Source organism: Equus asinus, chromosome 10, assembly GCF_041296235.1.
Source record: "Equus asinus isolate D_3611 breed Donkey chromosome 10, EquAss-T2T_v2, whole genome shotgun sequence".
In the NCBI taxonomy this organism is placed as follows: Eukaryota; Metazoa; Chordata; class Mammalia; order Perissodactyla; family Equidae; genus Equus; species Equus asinus.
In genome coordinates this window covers 101,556,065-101,573,970 of record NC_091799.1, presented here as the reverse complement: position 1 = coordinate 101,573,970, position 17,906 = coordinate 101,556,065, and the positions used below count along the sequence as shown (strand labels likewise).

Here is a 17,906-nt window from a genome sequence, read left to right as displayed (position 1 = left end):
TCATTTTATCTTATAAATATGTTCGTTTTCCTCAGAGTTGAGGCTAGGAGCAGGTGTGTGTTGGTTTCTGCTGACTGGGTGGGTATCTGCCCCCCGCCCCTCCCCCACTTCCCTTCTCTGAACTTCCATGATTGATCCAGTGCAAGAGGCAATGACCTCCCTGCCTGGGCTGCCACAATCGGTGTCTTAAACTGACTTTTGGAAATAATGTATGTGTCAGGTGTCATTAACACACTTTCTTAGATATAGACCTGGACAGCTGTCAAGCAAGCATTTAAGACCAGCAAATTGATGAACAGAGTAGATAAAAGTGAAGACCATTGGAAATTTGTATTGCACATTTCTAAGAATAAGGTTTCAAAAGACACCTTGAAAATTGAATGTAAGGACTGAAAAAAAGTGTGGTGCACCCAATGGTCCTGTGAGGAAATACCCAGCAATCCACGAGCATTCTCACAGGGCACCCAAGGCTCCATCTTCTCATTCAAATGAAGGGGAAGGCAATGTTATCTTATTCTAAAAAAGCTCCAATATAATTAATATATATTGCCATTTAAAAATTAATTTTAAGGTCAGTAACTTTCTGCAGTTTACCAAGGGCTGAAGTTAGCTTTGGAGAAGGTTCAATGAAAAAAAATGAAATGATCCCAAACAAGTTTATTTTGTATCACAAAATAGCAACAGCAAACTAACACAGAATGAGCCATTTAACATTTCATAACATCTTCAAAAGTCACATCAAGTGGCATAACACACAAATTTTGTTACACACCTTTGAAGAATCCTACTTGGACCAAGTTTGTGCATTTTCTTTGCAGATGATGCAGAAGTTCAGCAGGTGCTTGGGTTGAAGATTCACACTATGCTTTCTTTCAAAGTGCAGAAGTTCAAGTTTCATTTTGGCCAACAGTCAGGGTATAGGGGCAAAGCAATCAACTTTAGCACAGAAAACACTGTTAATTTTCTTGACCCAAGTTAAGAGTGATAACTTTGTGAACTTGTGAAAACAGTTTTGACATTAAAAAAAGCCCAGCAGGCAATGTGCTAGGTGGCTCTCATTCCACTCACCATTTCTGTGCCAGCCGTCACCCGCCTGTGTCTGATTTTCCTGTATCTATACACTTGCCTGAAGAGGGACAGTGACAAAACCCTTTAACTTCTAAAGGCATCACATTAACATTCCTATTACAGAACAGATGCTAAGGTGTTTTTTGGAAGATGTAAAATTAAAGTGATGTCAGTTTCTGGAAGGCTGAGACTGTTTCACCTAAATTCTGACCACACCATTGCCTATCCTGGGGCCATACCCGCAGTGGGAGCAAAAATCACATCTGACAACGATGTGCTTCTTGGTCATTTTCTATTCCTGAGTTCAAGAGGTATACAAGAATGATTTTATTCGAAGTACAGCCAATCAATGCTCTGCTTTGAATTGGAACCAATAATATGCAAATGAAATAATAAATCATCATCTTAAACAAGGCACTGGCAACTTTTTATAAGAAATTAAACTATCTGCACTTATAGGGGGTGGATAACAATGCTTTTCTTAGTGACATGATAGAAGGATAATTTGGACTTTCCAGAATCAAGATTTTACTCCCAGCTCGCATTTATCTAACATGTGAACCATTCTGAACTACCATTCGAACCACCATTCATAGATTTGAACCATTTGGTGTCAAATGGCCAAAGAGCTGAGAAAGAACAGGCTCGTGTTTGAACTCTTGGCCTCATATTTCTGACTAAACCTGAAGAGGTGGAATTAACTGCATTGCCCACCCAGCATGTTAGTTAAGAAATGCCATAGAGTGGTTTTCTATCTCTATTTTTCTCCTTTCAAGTTTTAAAGTGTCCTTTACTAGTTACTGTCATCATGTCAAAGTAAAACATGAATGGGAATCGGTGCTGACTCTGGTGATGGGTAACAAGCTTGATTGCTCTCTATGGCAGAACTAATATGATCTTTTAAAAACACTGAATGAGGCAGCTTTCATAAGAACAGTACACTTTGTGTCAGGCTCTGAATTTGATTTTGATGATGCTCTAAGTCCCTTTGCAGTGTGAACTATATTTTCAAAAGAGAAGAGGTTCCATTCCTGATGCTTCTGTGACGTACCAAATATTTGATAATGCAACAAATGATCATTGAAAAAAATTTTGATCCATTTTCTCCAGAAAATATGTGTGGTGCATCTTTAATATAATCCATAAAAAAAAAGAGTATGGAATAGTCATCTTAGAAATCCCTGCCAACAGTTCAACTTTACATCTTGTTCATTATTTTTCAATTTCCAAAAGAGAAAAGAAGCAAGGATTAAAGCAATATATTTTCCTATGTTTTACTAGGTTATCAAAATAGATAATCAGAATGCCTTGGTTGAGTATTTGTCGAATTACAAAATATCTTTAAATCAATTATTATTACTGGCCCCAATAGGGGAGAACAGCAGAAATAAATTCCACAATGGTCTCTGGTCTGCAAATATTTTATCCTACATGGTAATACACTGTGAAATGTTTGGCAGCCCCTTTTGTGCTTTTCTCAGGTCAAAGTGAATGTTACTCTATGCTCTCCCATTTTACATCCATTGATCAGAGAAGCAGAGGGCTCAGAATGGCTTTCTAGTGTCTGATAATAGATAATCATAGGTAATGAAATTTGGTAATGTGTCAACATAAATCACCAAGTCAACATAAATTACCATGAAATAATGGAGACATTAGAAAGAATGAATGTGCTGGGCATGGCCAACGAGATCTGTGAATTCCAGTTTGTATCATCTTAAAAAGAAGAGTGGAGAGTTTGCGTATGACTTGATTTAGGGTCATTATTTTAATTTCTATCTTCATGGACATTGATTATTGGAGCTGAAGGACTTAGGCACAAGACGGCCACATAGAGAACGGCTGCTCTGAGGCTGACTCAGTTCATGGGATCCACCATTGGTATCTCTTTCCTCTGGATAGGTGCCCCAGAACCATCTTTTGAGATAGAAATGCTGAATTCAATGCAACTACCCCAAAATGCCACACACAAGAAAATCCCAGTGGAGTGTAAAGACATCCTGGGGCTAAAAAAGGTTGATGGTCATGAAGCAGTCAATGCTGACTGTGGTTTGACAGTGTTGGGGAAACATTTATAATTTATTCTAAAAGTCAGAAAAATGTCATAAAGAAGCATAAAGAAACGTGTAAACTCAAACACTATCAAGGCTGCACTTTCAGTGAGCATTAAGGAAGTGTTTACACAAGATGATCAGCTGATTGAAGACTTGATCTATTTTTAAAATAAAACCTCCTTTGATCTTCAGTTACACGCTGATGGATTCCCTCAGGTAGCCTCCGGGACATGGAGAAGTCTCCCCGTGCTGAGACTTTGTCCATAACTGCGACGCTGGCCTGACCCACTAATTCCACCAAAGACTCCAGTGGAAACACTCACCCACATGGGCTTTGATTCCCATAAATGTCACCCTTTTGCGGATGAATAAGGAATAAGGACACCTTTGCCTGCAGTCTGCACAGACGATCCTGGGAGAGTGCAAGGATCAGACCCACACGGACGGTCCACGACACTCGGCTTGGGAGTGACCAGGTCCCCTTCTTTTCACAGTCACCTACTTGTCTGATCTTCTCCCATGTTTGCTTCCTTTCTCTTTGGCGTCACTCCGTGAGTCGATGGGTCAGGCCCCTGGGTCACCCTGAACCATGTGGACTGACCTTCCCAGGGACAGGGGCTTCTCCACGGCAGGGATGCCTCGCGCTCAGCCACTGTTAGTTCCTCTTCAGTTCCTTCAGAATCTCTGCCCAGCCTCCAGATAACAAGGAACCCTCTCTTTTCCCAGTGTCAATGCCTGCTCTAGTCAGAAGCTACTGGATTAGCCTTAGTGGAACTTCCCAGGGGGAGCAGGGAAGTTCAGATGCCTCACACCAGTTTCCAGGGGCAGCAGCATAGAAATACACCTAAAGCGAGCTGGGCAGATAACTGAGGAAACGCCCGAGCCTGGTGAGGGTGGGGCTTCATGGAGCACAGCCTGATCCTGCACCCCCTGAGCTCACTGAGCGCATATCGCTCAGGGTGGCAAAGCCCACGGTTTCATCACAGCCACTCCTCTACAGAGCTATCGTGGGAAGACCATGTGCTATGCTGCATTTGGGAATTCCGTGTTCTCCCTTCTGTAAAATGTTAGTGCACTGTAGGGGCGACATCACATGGTGACTAGTCCATTCTGGAGAGAGGACCCTGAACCACACTGGGAACCACTTCCAAAGAATTCACGTGTGAGACTAAAGTCAGTTTCCTAAGGAAACCAGCCAAACTTCAACTGTATCCAGAAATAACCCTAGAAGTTAAACTGTGATTAATGTCATTTGATGGTAGGTTCAGAGAAGTGCAGCTTAGAAATATTAGTCTCTATTTGTGCTGCTTGGATCAAAAGGAAAGAAAAGGACAGAAGAAAGAGACAAGGAAAGAAATAAAGACAGCAAGAAAGAAACCAGAAGGAAGAAAGGAAGGAAAGAAGGAAGGAAAAGGAAAAGAAAAAAAGATAGAGAATCAAAAAGTCACATAGAAATGTATAACGTGGCCAGTGGCGGCAGCAATCCCAAACACCCCAACCTAAATAAGAGCTGGCGTATGAAGGACACCGCAGGAGAAGTGGTGGATAGCCAAGCCCATGAGGACCCATGCAGTAACGAGGGGTATGGAGCGATGCGTATAGACATGAGCAACAGCTATACAGTGCTGGGAAAAGAAGAGTTACTCCACAGCTGGTTAAGATAATTAGAATATAGCTAAAATTATTCTAAACCAATGGATATTCTGTAAAATAAGAGGGAGAGAGGAATGAAGGAGGGAGGGAGGGAGAGAGAGGGAGAGAAAGAGAAGCCAGGACAGTTTTCCTCTGAATAGAATTTCAGGGAACAAAATTGAGGGGATTTCTTGGCAGTGATAATCGCAAAGTTTATGTAATCAGTAACATGAAAATTCTGTTGTGGGGGAGGTGTTTCCCTAGTCATTGCATAAAATTGATTAAAGACCAGCTTTGATGTCATTTAGAAAGCAGTTCCCATCAAGTCCAGAGATGCTTTTCTGAAATATCCCTTTTCCTAGGGGAAATAGAATGACCTTTTAAGCTTAGAAAATATTTGGGGAAGGGATTCAAAAAACAGCTAAGATGTGCTACACAGTGAGGACATTTTTCTTACAGGAAAGTGATGAGACAGGTTGAAGCACCCGTTGAAAATACAACCCAGGAACAATGAGGAAACCATCTGGCTGAATTTCCCCTCCTGAATGTGGCCTTTGGGTAGAGACAGAGCAGTCCCACAGAGCATACAAGGAATACAGGAGATGCAACAGGATCACCATTCATTTGCAATCTATCAGACCTCCCAGAGCCCACTTGGCATTTAAATTTTAATTTTAGTAGAGCTGTTTCTGCAAATTTGGGTATATGAGAATATTCTGAACTCCACAACATTCATTACTAAACATAGGATTTTCCCAATACTTTCTGAAATTCTCTCTTTAAATTGGATAGGGTAAAAGCATGTATGCTGTCTGTGTATATATTTTTCACAGATCTGAAGGTCCATTTATCAATAAGAATATGTTTTAATGTCCACCCAGGCCTTTATCGCAATGCCCAGAGGCATCAGATGAAGAGTTTCAATCTTGTTCTCACTTTCAATAATTATTCAACCAACTGCTGTATGCTACTATCAGTTGTCTGTGAGTAATTTATCCTGTTTTTTTCTCTCTCTCCTGGGAACTACTATGAAAAGTATTGTAAGACCCTGAAATGCTTATCAATGATCAGTGCTCAGAACCACGGGGATCATTAAAAACATTCTCCCAGATACCCCAGTTTCTCAAGGTACGTCTTGAAATGCTGTTGCCTCCATGCAGGGAGAAGTGGGAGTGAGTGGACTGGAAGGCAGCACTGAGATAAAAACAAAGGCACCAGAGCTAAACATCTCCTCCTCCCCTGACCTGGCAGCAGCAAATGACAGCTTGGTACTTGGGGAGCACTTCAGTATGTACAGCGACAAGCTGCAGAAAGCCAGCGTTACACATCATTAATGCTCTTGGTAGGGGCTGACTGCCATACACCAGTTCTATCAGAGAGGTGGAAAATAAAAGTAGCTTTTCATCACATATCAGTTCTTTCAATACTTTCCATAATACAGACAATAAAAAAGTTGTTTTCAATTATGTTTCAGTACTTTCAATTCTTTCTTCATTGGCATGATGAATGTTCAAGATTTTTCTCTGCAGGGAGAGAAGAGGTGTAGAGTGTATCCTCTCAATAAGTGGTTATTTGATAGACTGGCTCTTCAGGACATTTCTGTGGATGAGACAGGTAGGTAGGCTGAAATCCAAAAGTTAGAACAAGGCTAGTTTTGCAGCAACCTGCAGAACACTTTCCCCCTCATTGTGTCTGTCCTCTGCTCTTTATGCTCACCTCCCCCAGCGATAGCACAGTTACTGCATCAAGACCAATGGTGGAGTGTCTCATATCATCACCTCTGCAGGTGAAAGTCAGATTGAATTCCTGGGCCTCCTCAGGAAGAATCATTCCAAATCCAAACTAATAAGTTGCTTCCAAGAATTCCACAGTATTATCCAGACTGGAAAGACGGGAGATCTGTGGTGAATAACTATATGGCCACATTCATATTCTTCATTTTATCAATATTATGGACCTCTTTGTAGAGGGGTAGGGGGCTTTCATATAAAGTGCCTACTTTCTTGAATTAAAACATCATGAAGATTTAAGTTCAAGAGCAAGAAGACGTTCATATTTCTAAAGACTCCTTCCAATGTGGGTGGTACATTTATTAAAAAGCGCAAGAAAACAACCGACTTGTTAGAAAAATGGACTGAACACAATAAAAAACTTCACACCATGGCTCACTCAACAATGATCAAGTATTGTAGAGCAGATTTTCACGATGTCATATTTAGATTTTTGTTGCTTTCAAAGACATCTATTTTTGGCAGCAATGGGACACTCGTGGCTTGAAATGCACTTGAAATGTATCCAAACTTCATCTTTGAAGTCTCGGAAACATGGGCAGTCATGGAGCACAGGCCTTGAGGAACTGGGGTATTACAAGAAGCCAAACATATAAGAGCTATTAGTACTCATCATAATTATTGAGATCTGTAAAGTAGGCGTTAGAATAGGTCTTCCCAGTGAGATGTGGGTTGAAGTATTTGTTTCTTTCCTCCAGGATCAAGTTGTTTTTGTTAAATGCCTGTAAAATATAAAAGAAAAGATTTAAGAATACTCAGTAAGTAGTATTTCAGAAAGAGAATATAATTAGGAGACAACTGTGTTGAAATTTGAGCTCTCTCCCAAGACTCCGTTATTCTAAAATTCTAAAGCTCTAGTGATTTCAAATTATCAAACACTGAATGTTACCAAATACAATTGAGGGATGTTTAAGCAGCTTCCTGATTGCCATGGATAGGTACGTTGACAAGAGATTTTGACGGAACTTAAGTCAATGTGTGAAATTTCAAATGACATAATTTCCTTTTATTTTCTTCACTTGTTAGAAGGTGACTAGTGTAGCCACTTCTGACACAGATGCCCTTCCTCATTAATAGTCATTAAAGCCATTTGTACTTTGAAAGAGCTGAACTATCCCAAGTTGAGGGTAAATATAAAGAGGATCAAAATAAAGCTGTAGGATGACAGGCAGAGGCCAACTGTCCAGGACTAGTCTGGGCAAGGTATCAGAAGAAAGTTCTAGAAGGATTCATTAGAGACTAGGTAGAGGTCAGTGCTTTCCAGGTCCTCTGCCCTCATAGCAGCAAGATTTCTGATGATCTTAAGTGGCTACCGGACCTTAAGTGAGAACAGAAGACCAGTTAAATTATCTTCAGATGCTCAAAGTCACAGTGCCCACAGATGAGCTGATGGGTTGGAATCACATTTAGAGGAGCGCCATTCCTGGGTTCCAGACATTTGTTTGGATAGTTCTTGCTTATAGAAGGAGCTCGTGTTTCTCCTCATACTCTGGGAGCTCTGTTCTGAGAGGGCACGTGGGGCATGTTATTAATTCCTGATGCTTCATTCCCCAGCTCTGTCATCTGATTAGTATAAGGTGCTGATGGATTCTCGATTCTGCTGTAAGCAGGATCCATGGGTAAAAGTCAGTGGGCTTTGTCTCTGTCCAAGTGGTGAAGAATGGGGGCCTCGTGGCAGGGAGGAAACAAGTGAGGACACTGTGGCTCCCAAGACATAAGACCTTCCAATCACCTGCAGTTGTAAAGGCTGAGGATATTCAATATTCCCACAGGGGGAGGAAACTGAACTTCAAAGGAAACTGTCATAGCAGAGAGAGGGCATCATAATACTCCCTAGGAATGTTAATGGGAACCACCAACTGAACAGGAATTTTGAAATTTAGATAACTTAGCTCATGAGAACTTCATTCACGTGAGTGGTAGGGGAGGTTGGGCTCAGTAGACAAGAGCCCTTGATATCTTCCCAGCTACTCTCCTGGCCTCTTGTGTAGTCATGGTAAGAACAACAGCTATGATGTGCTGAGTGCTGGGCCTTATGCACCTTAGTCCACTTAAACCTTACAAAAATGATATGCAAGGATGTATTGATATACCCACTTTAAAGATGAAGAAACTGAGGTTCAAAGAACTAAGTAATTTGTACTCTGAACCAGGATGCAAACTGCCTCCAATAAAAACCACGTTTATCTTACCAGGCACTGTTCAAGGCATTTTCTATAAAATACCTCATTTGATTCTCATTATTCCCAATTTATTGAGGGGAAAATGGAAGCTCAGTGAGTATGAATAACTGGCATAAGTTTACCCTGATGGTAAGTAACTCATGAACCCAGACTTATCAGATCCAAAGCCAACACCCTCTCCATCCCTTCTTCCTTACAACAAGAGGAAGACTTGGTCATTTACTCTAAATATATGAGTCAAACACTGGATTAATCACCCACTGGAAAATTTAACAAAATACATCACCCCACATCAGTCACACACACTTTTCTGTTATGCAAACCTGAAGAACCTTCATTATGCTTGAAAAGTATGTGGAGATAGTCTTTATAATAATGTAACAATTTTTCTCAGGATGCTATCCTGGTGACCCCTGAAATGGACCTGTAGGTCTGCTGCCCAACTCTGGTCCTCATTCTGTTGCCCAGAGTGTACAAGTCCTTGTCCTGGAGCTCTTCTCTTTGAAAGACCTCTCTTTGGATGTGGAAGGCACCATGGAGGCAGAGGTGGATATTGACCAATGACCCAATATTTTCCGGCATTTTATTTGTTGCTGTTTCTATGTTCTATTATTAACTTAATTCCCAGTAGGAGACGCCATCTTTTCTCAGGCAAAGTAAAGCTAAAAAGGCCGTTAATCATAAGGGGGCCTTCTACCTTGCCCTCTGACCATCACCTGCTCCACCCCCACTGAGTTTTGCCAACAGCCCCCAGGGTCCACCTGCCTTCTTTGCACACCTGGCTGCAGCAGTCACTGCCAATCCCTTACCTTGATGGCCTCCACCGAGTCATACTTGTCCAGTTTGTTGATGTGGTTAGTTATGCTGGTGTTGAGAGGGGCAGGTGCAACCGGGTGGATGACAGTGGCATCGTGGGATTGCTGTTGGTACCGCTGGCAGTAGGTGTAGACAAGAAGTGTAAGAAGGCAGCCCAGGATAGAGCTGCTCAGCCCAACAGCAATCATGTGGAACATGTTGAACTCTGGGAAGACAGCACCAAAAGTGATGCTACACCGGAAAAGAACATGCTACCCAACAGCTCAGTGCACTTAGATGAGAAGCCTCGTACCCATTCCAAAGTTCACAAAATCATAGGACTTTCCTTTGAAATGTCATAGCCACCAAGACACTTCTCCACAGTGAGCACAGTGTATTTTAAGTTAATGCTCTTACGGATTATAATCAGTCTTGGTGATCATCTTAGTATGCTAGCAGAAGCTTTTTTTGTTTTTCTTTAAAGGCTTGTGCAAGACTGTTCTTCTGTTTCAAGTGCAGCATGATCTACAGTCTATGGGGTTTCTAGGGAACATTTTTTCCATGTTCCTTAACAGGCTGAGTGTCCCTGCATACAGCATGGCTGTGTCCCATGAACAAAGCGAGAATGAATTTATTGTTTCCAATTACTGCTCACCTGCAAACCAAGCTATTTTCTCCCTCTCCTTTATCATTTCATTTATTCAAACATTTGTTCCAATTACATACTTCTTATGTTTTCCATTACAGGTCCTCCTCAGCTTACAATGGAGTTACATCCCAAGAAACCCATTGTGAGTTGAAAATATTCTAAGTCAAAAATGCATTTAATACATATGACCTACCAAACATCATAGCTTAGGCCAGCCTCCCTTAAAGGTGCTCAGAACAGTTACATTAGCCTACGGTTGGGCAAAATCATCTCACACAGAGCCCATTTTATACTAAAGTGTGGACTATCTCATGTAATTGATTGAATACTGTACTGACAGTGACAAACAGAATGGTTGGACGGGTGCAGAATGGTTGTCAGTGTTTCGGTTGTTCACCCTCATGATGGTGGGGCTGACAGGGAGCATGGCTCGCGGCCCCTGCCCAGCATCACCAGACAGGATCAGACCACGTGTCGCTAGTCCAGGAAAAGATCAAAAGTCAAAATTTAAAGTATGGTTTCTACAGAATGTGCATCAATTTCGCACCATCGTAAAGTCAAAGAACTGGAAACTCAAACCATCGTAAGTCAGAGACCCTCTGTATATTTTTTGAATATGAATATACACACATTGTATAACATTAGAAAGTGCAAAAGGGTATAGAAGAACAAGGTCTTTTCTCTTTCCTAGAGGGAAATATTGTAACAGTTTCTCCTGTGCTCTTCCAGAGATATTCTGCACACTTATGTGCTCTGAGTGGGCGTGTGTGTGTAAATATTATCCCGTGTACCATTTTTTTCACTTATATTATATTTTGGAGACCTTATAAAGAAAATGGTCTACTCCAAAGAAATAGAGGATTTGTGTCAAAGGAATAAAATATGATCTTCTTTTTGGTGAGGAAGATGGTTGCTGAGCTAACATGTGTGCCAATCTTCCTCTACTTTACATGTGGGACGCTACCACAGCAAGGCTTGATGAGCAGTGTACAGGTCTGCACCTGGGATCCAAACCTGTGAATCCTGGGCCACCAAAGCAGAGTATACAACAAACCTAATCACTATGCCAGTGCACCAGCCCCTAAACCATGATCTTTTAATGGTCATGAAGTGATTCTCTTTTTACATATTGTTTTTTCTATTTAATAGCATCTTTAAGTTATTTTCCCTGAGTTATAACACAAGATGTTGAAAAAGTGAGCTGACATGGACTCATGTCTCTAATATAGCATGGGCTTGAGTGATATCAAGGGAGCAAAATCAAGGCCCAGGTAATCTCTGAGAAACAACTGCAAAAAAATAAGTATTCATTGTGTCCTGATATAATGCTTTGCAATTAAAGTTTCTAGCTTTTCAGGGAACAAAAACAACATTTGGCCAGTGCTCATGAAGCTGGGATTAGTGAAAATCAGGTAAAGCCGAACACAGCCTCATTTCTCCTATGCTGTGTTGGCATTTTATGGCTAACCTGTTGCCTCAGTGCTACTGGCCTTATGTCCCCATTGCACAGGGCACAACCTGAGGATCTGGACTTCTTCCCAGGGTGTCCCCTCCAAGCACTACCAAAGGGCCCAGTGTCACCCATGCTCTCCCATATCTGTCCACTATGCACTCAAATGAGACCTTGGAGATGCCTGCTAGTCATACCATGGACCCCAGCTGAGTCCCCAGGGCACAGAGCGAGGCCCCCAGGGCTCTTGGGGAGAAGAGACTTGCAGGTTTGTGCCCGGCACCCAGGTCCTGGGGTATCTGCACCTTAACCTCCCAGCCTCCTCCCCAAGGACTCTCTGAGCTATTTTCACCTTCCCTGTGATCCACAGCAGAGGTGAAGTACCCCTTGTCTGTCCCTTAACCCTGACTTCTCCCTCTAAGCTGTGCCCCTTTGCTGCTCCCAGACACTGTGCTCCAGGGACCAGGGGCCCTGAGAGATGGATTCGAGTCCTGAGGTGGACGGACAGAGAAGTGCAGAGAGGCTGCCTCCTCCTGGGTTTTCTGTGAGCTGCAACCAAGACATTTCCACTTGCATTGAGACTCTAAATGAACACGATCCTTAACACAGGCATCCAGTGTCTTCAGCACCAGGAGCTGGGTGATACAGGAGGACATTACATAACAGTCCACAAGTATCAGCCACTTCCTAACATCCACCTCAATTTCTCACTTCCTGATTACGTGGTCAATGGTTTAACAAAGTGAAAGGAATTCACAAATCTTGGCCTTTCCCAATTTTGTCAGAGGCCTCCAGAGCTGGACAGCTTCCAACCTGTGACGGTTGGAGAAAGCGTCCAGGGCATCCCACCAGCCACCACCAGAAGTTTTTAGTATAACGTAAAGCCGTACTCAAGATAAGCAAAGGCTGATTTCACATGTGTTGTCATTTCTGATGTCATTTCTTCATAATTTAGCTGTGTGGACTCCCCAGGGTCAATGTCATGCTCAGATAAAAATACTTTCTGCTGCACTGAGAACACATTTTATTATAACATATGGAAGATGTATGATGCTCTCCATATGCAGATACTTTGTCATTAGTCAAATGAATCATTTCTACAGGTGCCTGGGGCCAGCTGACATCTTTATGAGGATTATATAGTCTCTGTGTCTCATGCAACTAAAAATAGCTCTCTAAGTTGAAAAATTTCAATAGGCTTACATTTTTCTGCATAGGGAAAAAATAGTGCCTATTAAATCTCTTTTGAATCTGCTTAGTGTGGCTCTTTGCTTTGAATATGCTTTTTTTTTGGTGTTGCTTCTGGTCAGTAAAGCTAGACTAGAGACCAACTACTCATTTGGTTCAACTGGCTGATTTTCTGTGCAAAGTTCAATTGATTTTTCAACAAACTGAAAAAGACTTCTGTGTTGCCTTCCTATCCATCCCAAAACATCCTTGCTGGGTACTTGTTTTTACCAACCAGCCCTATAATCAGTCCATCCGACTGCTTACCTGCCTATTCTGATGTGTCAATGTCAGCAGCTTAAAGAGCTAAAAAACCAGTTCTGAAACTGTTGAGTAATTAAAGTCTCTGATTTAATACATAGTGTCTTAAGGCTTGATTTGGGGTTGGGCAGCGAGGGCACAGCTGGCTCTGACAAACACAAGCAGCTTTTTAGGATGGCAGGGCTTTGCACCATGTTCTCTGGGTGCTCACAGCCTTGAAGGACTTCCACACAGTAATCTTGTAGGGCCAACCTGGGAAAGCAGTTTCCAAACCTCTGGTAGGCATGGAAGGCCAGTCAGCTCTGCAGGGGCATCAGCTGCTTGACTCCCAGGTTCTGTCTTGGCCTCCCTCAGGATGGCAGCACCCCTCCAAACTCCGCTCCATTCTTAACTTACGCTGCTCTGAGAGCAGCAAATGGCCCTGGACCCTGGATATCATCCAAGAGTGTCACCTTCCCAGGGCTGCTATGGCTCCAGGCCCCCAAACACAATCCTCCCTGACACCTGGTACTAGGACCCTTTTCCTGTGGTGCTTCGAGCTTAAAGCTCACACTCAGATGCCCCGGCCTGGATCCAAACCCTGGCTCCACCGCTGACTGCATCTGTGAACTTCAGCCACAGGGACCTCATCTCTGTGACACTCACAGTCCCCATCTACAAAATGCAGGTAAAAAATACGTGGCTGCTATCCCTTTTCTACAATTCCCCAAACCAAAATCTTTTAAATTGTTTTTTCATCACTCATCTGGCAGCAAAGCATGACCTGACCTGATGCATTTGCTGCAGAACTGCCCAGAACTGCCAGGAGGAACACTAGCACCTTCACCTTGCTTGCATTTCATGGCTGCATCATTAAAGAGATTGGTTACAGAGCGTGGCCCCAGACCCTACAGGGGTGTTATGTAACATGCAGTGCATGCCCCATATTACCCATCTATAGTCGGAAAATTTCTGAATCCCAAACCCTTCTCTATCTCCAAGAGTTTTACATAAAGAACTGTGGGCTGTGGCCTCCATGAATGCTCTTTGTGAGGATCAAATAGGATCCTTCTTGTCATTCAATACAGTGTCTGCACACAGCAACTGATCTAAAGATATTAAGAGATACTTATGGCTTGAGTACTTTTATGTGAACGGGCATACATTCAGCTTGCAGCTGTGTCCCAAGTTAGTGACTCCCGGTCTCTGAACTCACTGAACTGACCTAGGTCAGGCACTAGACATTGCCTTTCTCAGGCACTGGGGTCTCTTATAATATGACGTCTGGTTCCAGGGGGGCTGAGGCCGAGTGCCCATTGTAGGCTCAACGCCCTTCACAAAACTGGCAGAGTGAGTGCTCAGTGAAGATTATTGAATGAATGGATTCACAGATGGATGACTAAATGGATAGATATGTAACAGATACTGTAATGTAACAGATACTGAAATCTTAATGTAGTTAATAACGCTAAGTACATTCCTAAAACACACCCGTGAAACTCCAGATTCCATTGGGACACAGGGATAGACCAAAGTCCTTTGGGCTGAGCTGTCTGGGACTACTCTGGTGGGATGGATCATGCCAGGAATGATTATTTATAAGTCATCACTCCCACATACGAAGAAGCTGGTCTTATGTGTGGATATTGGCTCTGACCAGCAAAGGTGGACAGGGCTGGGTTTGATCAAAGGACAGTCAGCCCCCTCCCATATAGAAGAGATAGAAATAGATGATCAAGTCCAAATTTATCATGGGTTTGAACCAGATAATGTGATTTTTGTCATTCAGTGCTGTGGGAAGTTTGAAAAAATACCTCTAGAGATATAGGTATAACCTTTCACCCATTACAATTCTGTCATTTCAGCAGTCTGGAGATTTGAGGCTGGCTGCCATAGATTTGCACCATAAATTTAAACAAACTGCTCAAATTCTGTTTTACTCATGGGAAATCTAACTATAGCTAATATCAGGATCACTGGTTCATAAAGTTTACATCCATCAGAATAACCTCAAGGGCTTATTAAACCACAGAAGGCTGGACCTCACTCAGAGAGGATCTGATTCTGTAGATGGAGGTGGAGCCTGAGAATCCGCATTTCTATCAAGATCCCAGGCAATACTTAAGGTTGGTGTAAGGCCCCCCCCCTGAGAACCACTGATCCAGAGGTCATATATTGACCCTTAACATTCATACTACCAAAGTATAAAGTGTTTGGATCCAGGAGTTTTCCAGTCTGTTTTTCTTCGCTGACAGCAGAAACATCGTGTGAAACATATGGGAAGAGCAATGATTGGAAAATATCAGAAATCAATTATAAATTAATTAAAAAGAAGAACTTACCTCCACACCTTTTCTCTTCTACGCTACTGGATCTCGCGACAGATACTTCTGGAAAAGCAAAAATCCAATCACAATACAAAAAGAGTGTTGGGAAGGAAGACTGCATTAATGATTCATTTACAAAACATCTAATGATTTTGAGTTTTATGTGTCAAGTTTCCAAAAACTTGATTAATTGTTTAAAAACATTGTATTTATTTCTTTGTTTTTTTTAACCAATCTGGCTGTATTTGGTCAAGGTCACCTTGATTGGGAAGGGGTGAGATTCATTATTACGGAAAGAAAATGCTATGGTCCCTTGGGCTGAAACCAGGGCACTAGCTTCAAAATAAGGCCAGAGTATGTGCTGATTTTCTGTAACAATGTATTCTGCCAGCTGTGGAACCCCACAGGGTTTGCCTGTGATGTTTCTGCCTCAGATCTTTTGTTTCATCAAAGCTAGTGTTGTCACATTCCCTGCAGAGGGCTATCAATCCATCAGTGCTCAAAGGAAGTCGCCATAATAAATAAAGTCCTGATTCAGAGTCCACGCATGCTCTTTGCCATCACCCATATTCAATACACAAGTAAAATGCCAATGAGAGGACAGATCCCCTAGATGTTTTAACCTCCAAGGATAAAATATCATTTCAGGAATCCAGAAATGTTATTCTCTCCTGTATTGATTTTTCATTAGATAACAAGAATTAAAACTATGTCTACAGTTAAAGAGGAAAACAACCACCATGAGCACTCCTGCAGGTCTATACCAAACATGGCTGAGGTGGCTTCTGAGGCTAAAACTAATAGTTTTCTCTAAAATATTCTCTTTCCCATAAATGGAGGAAAACAAGATTTTATCTATCATTACTTTGTAAGAAGTTGGTCTCTGCTTTGGTCCTTGTCACCGCCCTAAGGCATAGAGGGTACATATATGAAATGATTTATAAACATCTAGCACCACGCCTACAGTGAGCATGTGACAGGGGACTGGCTATCGCCAATAACTAAACATAGATTTCAAGAGGAAAAACCTCCAGCAAAAGAGCCAGCCAACTTCTTCTCCAAAATGAGAGCAATGATGGGTTTCCATTTTCCCAAATTTATTAAGGTTGCATGATGAGAATGACCCTATTTATCTATGCAAACGTATACACACAGCATGGCCAAAGCATGAAACCTCATATGAAAATATTCAAATAACATATTTTCATATTTTGAGCAAAATCTTCTGTGTTATACTCAATAAATTGTAGAAGATATTGTACTTAAAAAAAACCTTAAAACTCATGGTCTAAACTCAGGTCTGAGCTCACAGTTCTCCATAAATCTAAACTTTACTCACCCTGAAACCACAAGAGTTGATAGAATTGTCTCTGTTTCACAAAATTAGGACCTCAAAGAACAGATAAAACCCTCACCTATAAATCATTTCCTCTCTAAACATTGGAAATGGTTTGTTTACACTGAGAAACATCTCTGCCCTCACCTGGGATGAAATTGGAATCAAAAACACACGGCCGGCTCTCCGTTGTGTTTCCGGAACACTGGCCACCCACAGGGAACAGAAGGATGCACTGGCGGGCGCGGACCTGGACTCCAGACGCATCGCACTCGGACCAGTCTGACCACTCCGACCAGCTCTCTGCAGCAAGCAGAAGGGGAGAGATGCGGGACCAATACCAGCTAAGATCTATCAACCTGGAAGCAGTGCCAGGTTCCATATGTTACTTTAAGTTTTCAATGGCTCTATATATAAATAAGATGGACTTGTATCTTCTGACCAGTCCAGTAAATAAACTACACACGAGCATGAATAAAAGAACTTGTATATTGTTGATCAGAGATAATGTGTTTAAAATATATTTTCCAAAACCCATATTATCTTAATGTTCTAAAGTGGTTGTATCAGACACTCAGTAAGCTAATCCATGAGGCCCAGCTGGGCAGAGACCATCAGCGGTGGGAGGAGAAACCACCAGGGCAGACGATTTCTGAGAGGAGGATGCTCTGCTGTGAGAAGCAGCCCTCAAAGGCTTCCCCCCAGATTCTTACAGGCCTCAATGCTCAGGCAAGAGAAATGATGGTGCGTTAATGAGAAAGCCCTGTTGCTGAAGGGGCTTCAGCTACTGTAAGTACTTTCTCTTCTGTTGTAAAAACAATTCTGCAGAGTCAATATACCAAAATCAGGCTGTTCTTGGGGGGGAATTCATTTTATCCCATGTTTACTGTCACTGAAGCGCATGAGATCAATGCATGAGTCTTGGGTTAAGGCCAAAAGATGAGCGATTTTAAGTGAATTCACCTCAAAGTGGAAGGTTTGCTAGGATTTGTTAAACTCATCCAGGCCTACAAATGTGTGAATAGAGGAATAACACATATTTTAAGGAAGGAGGTTAACAAAGTGAACCCTCAATATTATTTATGAACATTAAACGACATAAAAAAATTTTTTTTCTATGCCATTTGCTTTTCTCCTCTTTTTAAATTTAAGCAT

General features: G+C 42.0%; 1 protein-coding gene across 4 annotated transcripts in view; it reads right to left on the bottom strand.

Annotated features, from left to right (window-relative positions):
• Positions 1–642: 642 nt before the first annotated feature.
• SEMA5A (semaphorin 5A) overlaps positions 643–17,906 on the bottom strand; it is a 460,083-nt gene continuing 442,819 nt past the window's right edge. For all 4 annotated transcript variants that reach the window (XM_070519875.1, XM_070519877.1, XM_070519876.1 and 1 more), the window contains 4 exons: positions 16,899–17,054; positions 15,431–15,478; positions 9,537–9,748; positions 643–7,266 (listed from right to left, as the gene is read on the bottom strand). In XM_070519875.1, coding sequence (XP_070375976.1) covers positions 7,147–7,266; positions 9,537–9,748; positions 15,431–15,478; positions 16,899–17,054 — 536 coding nt within the window. In that variant the 3' untranslated portion in view covers positions 643–7,146. The remainder of the gene's footprint in view (positions 7,267–9,536; positions 9,749–15,430; positions 15,479–16,898; positions 17,055–17,906) is intronic.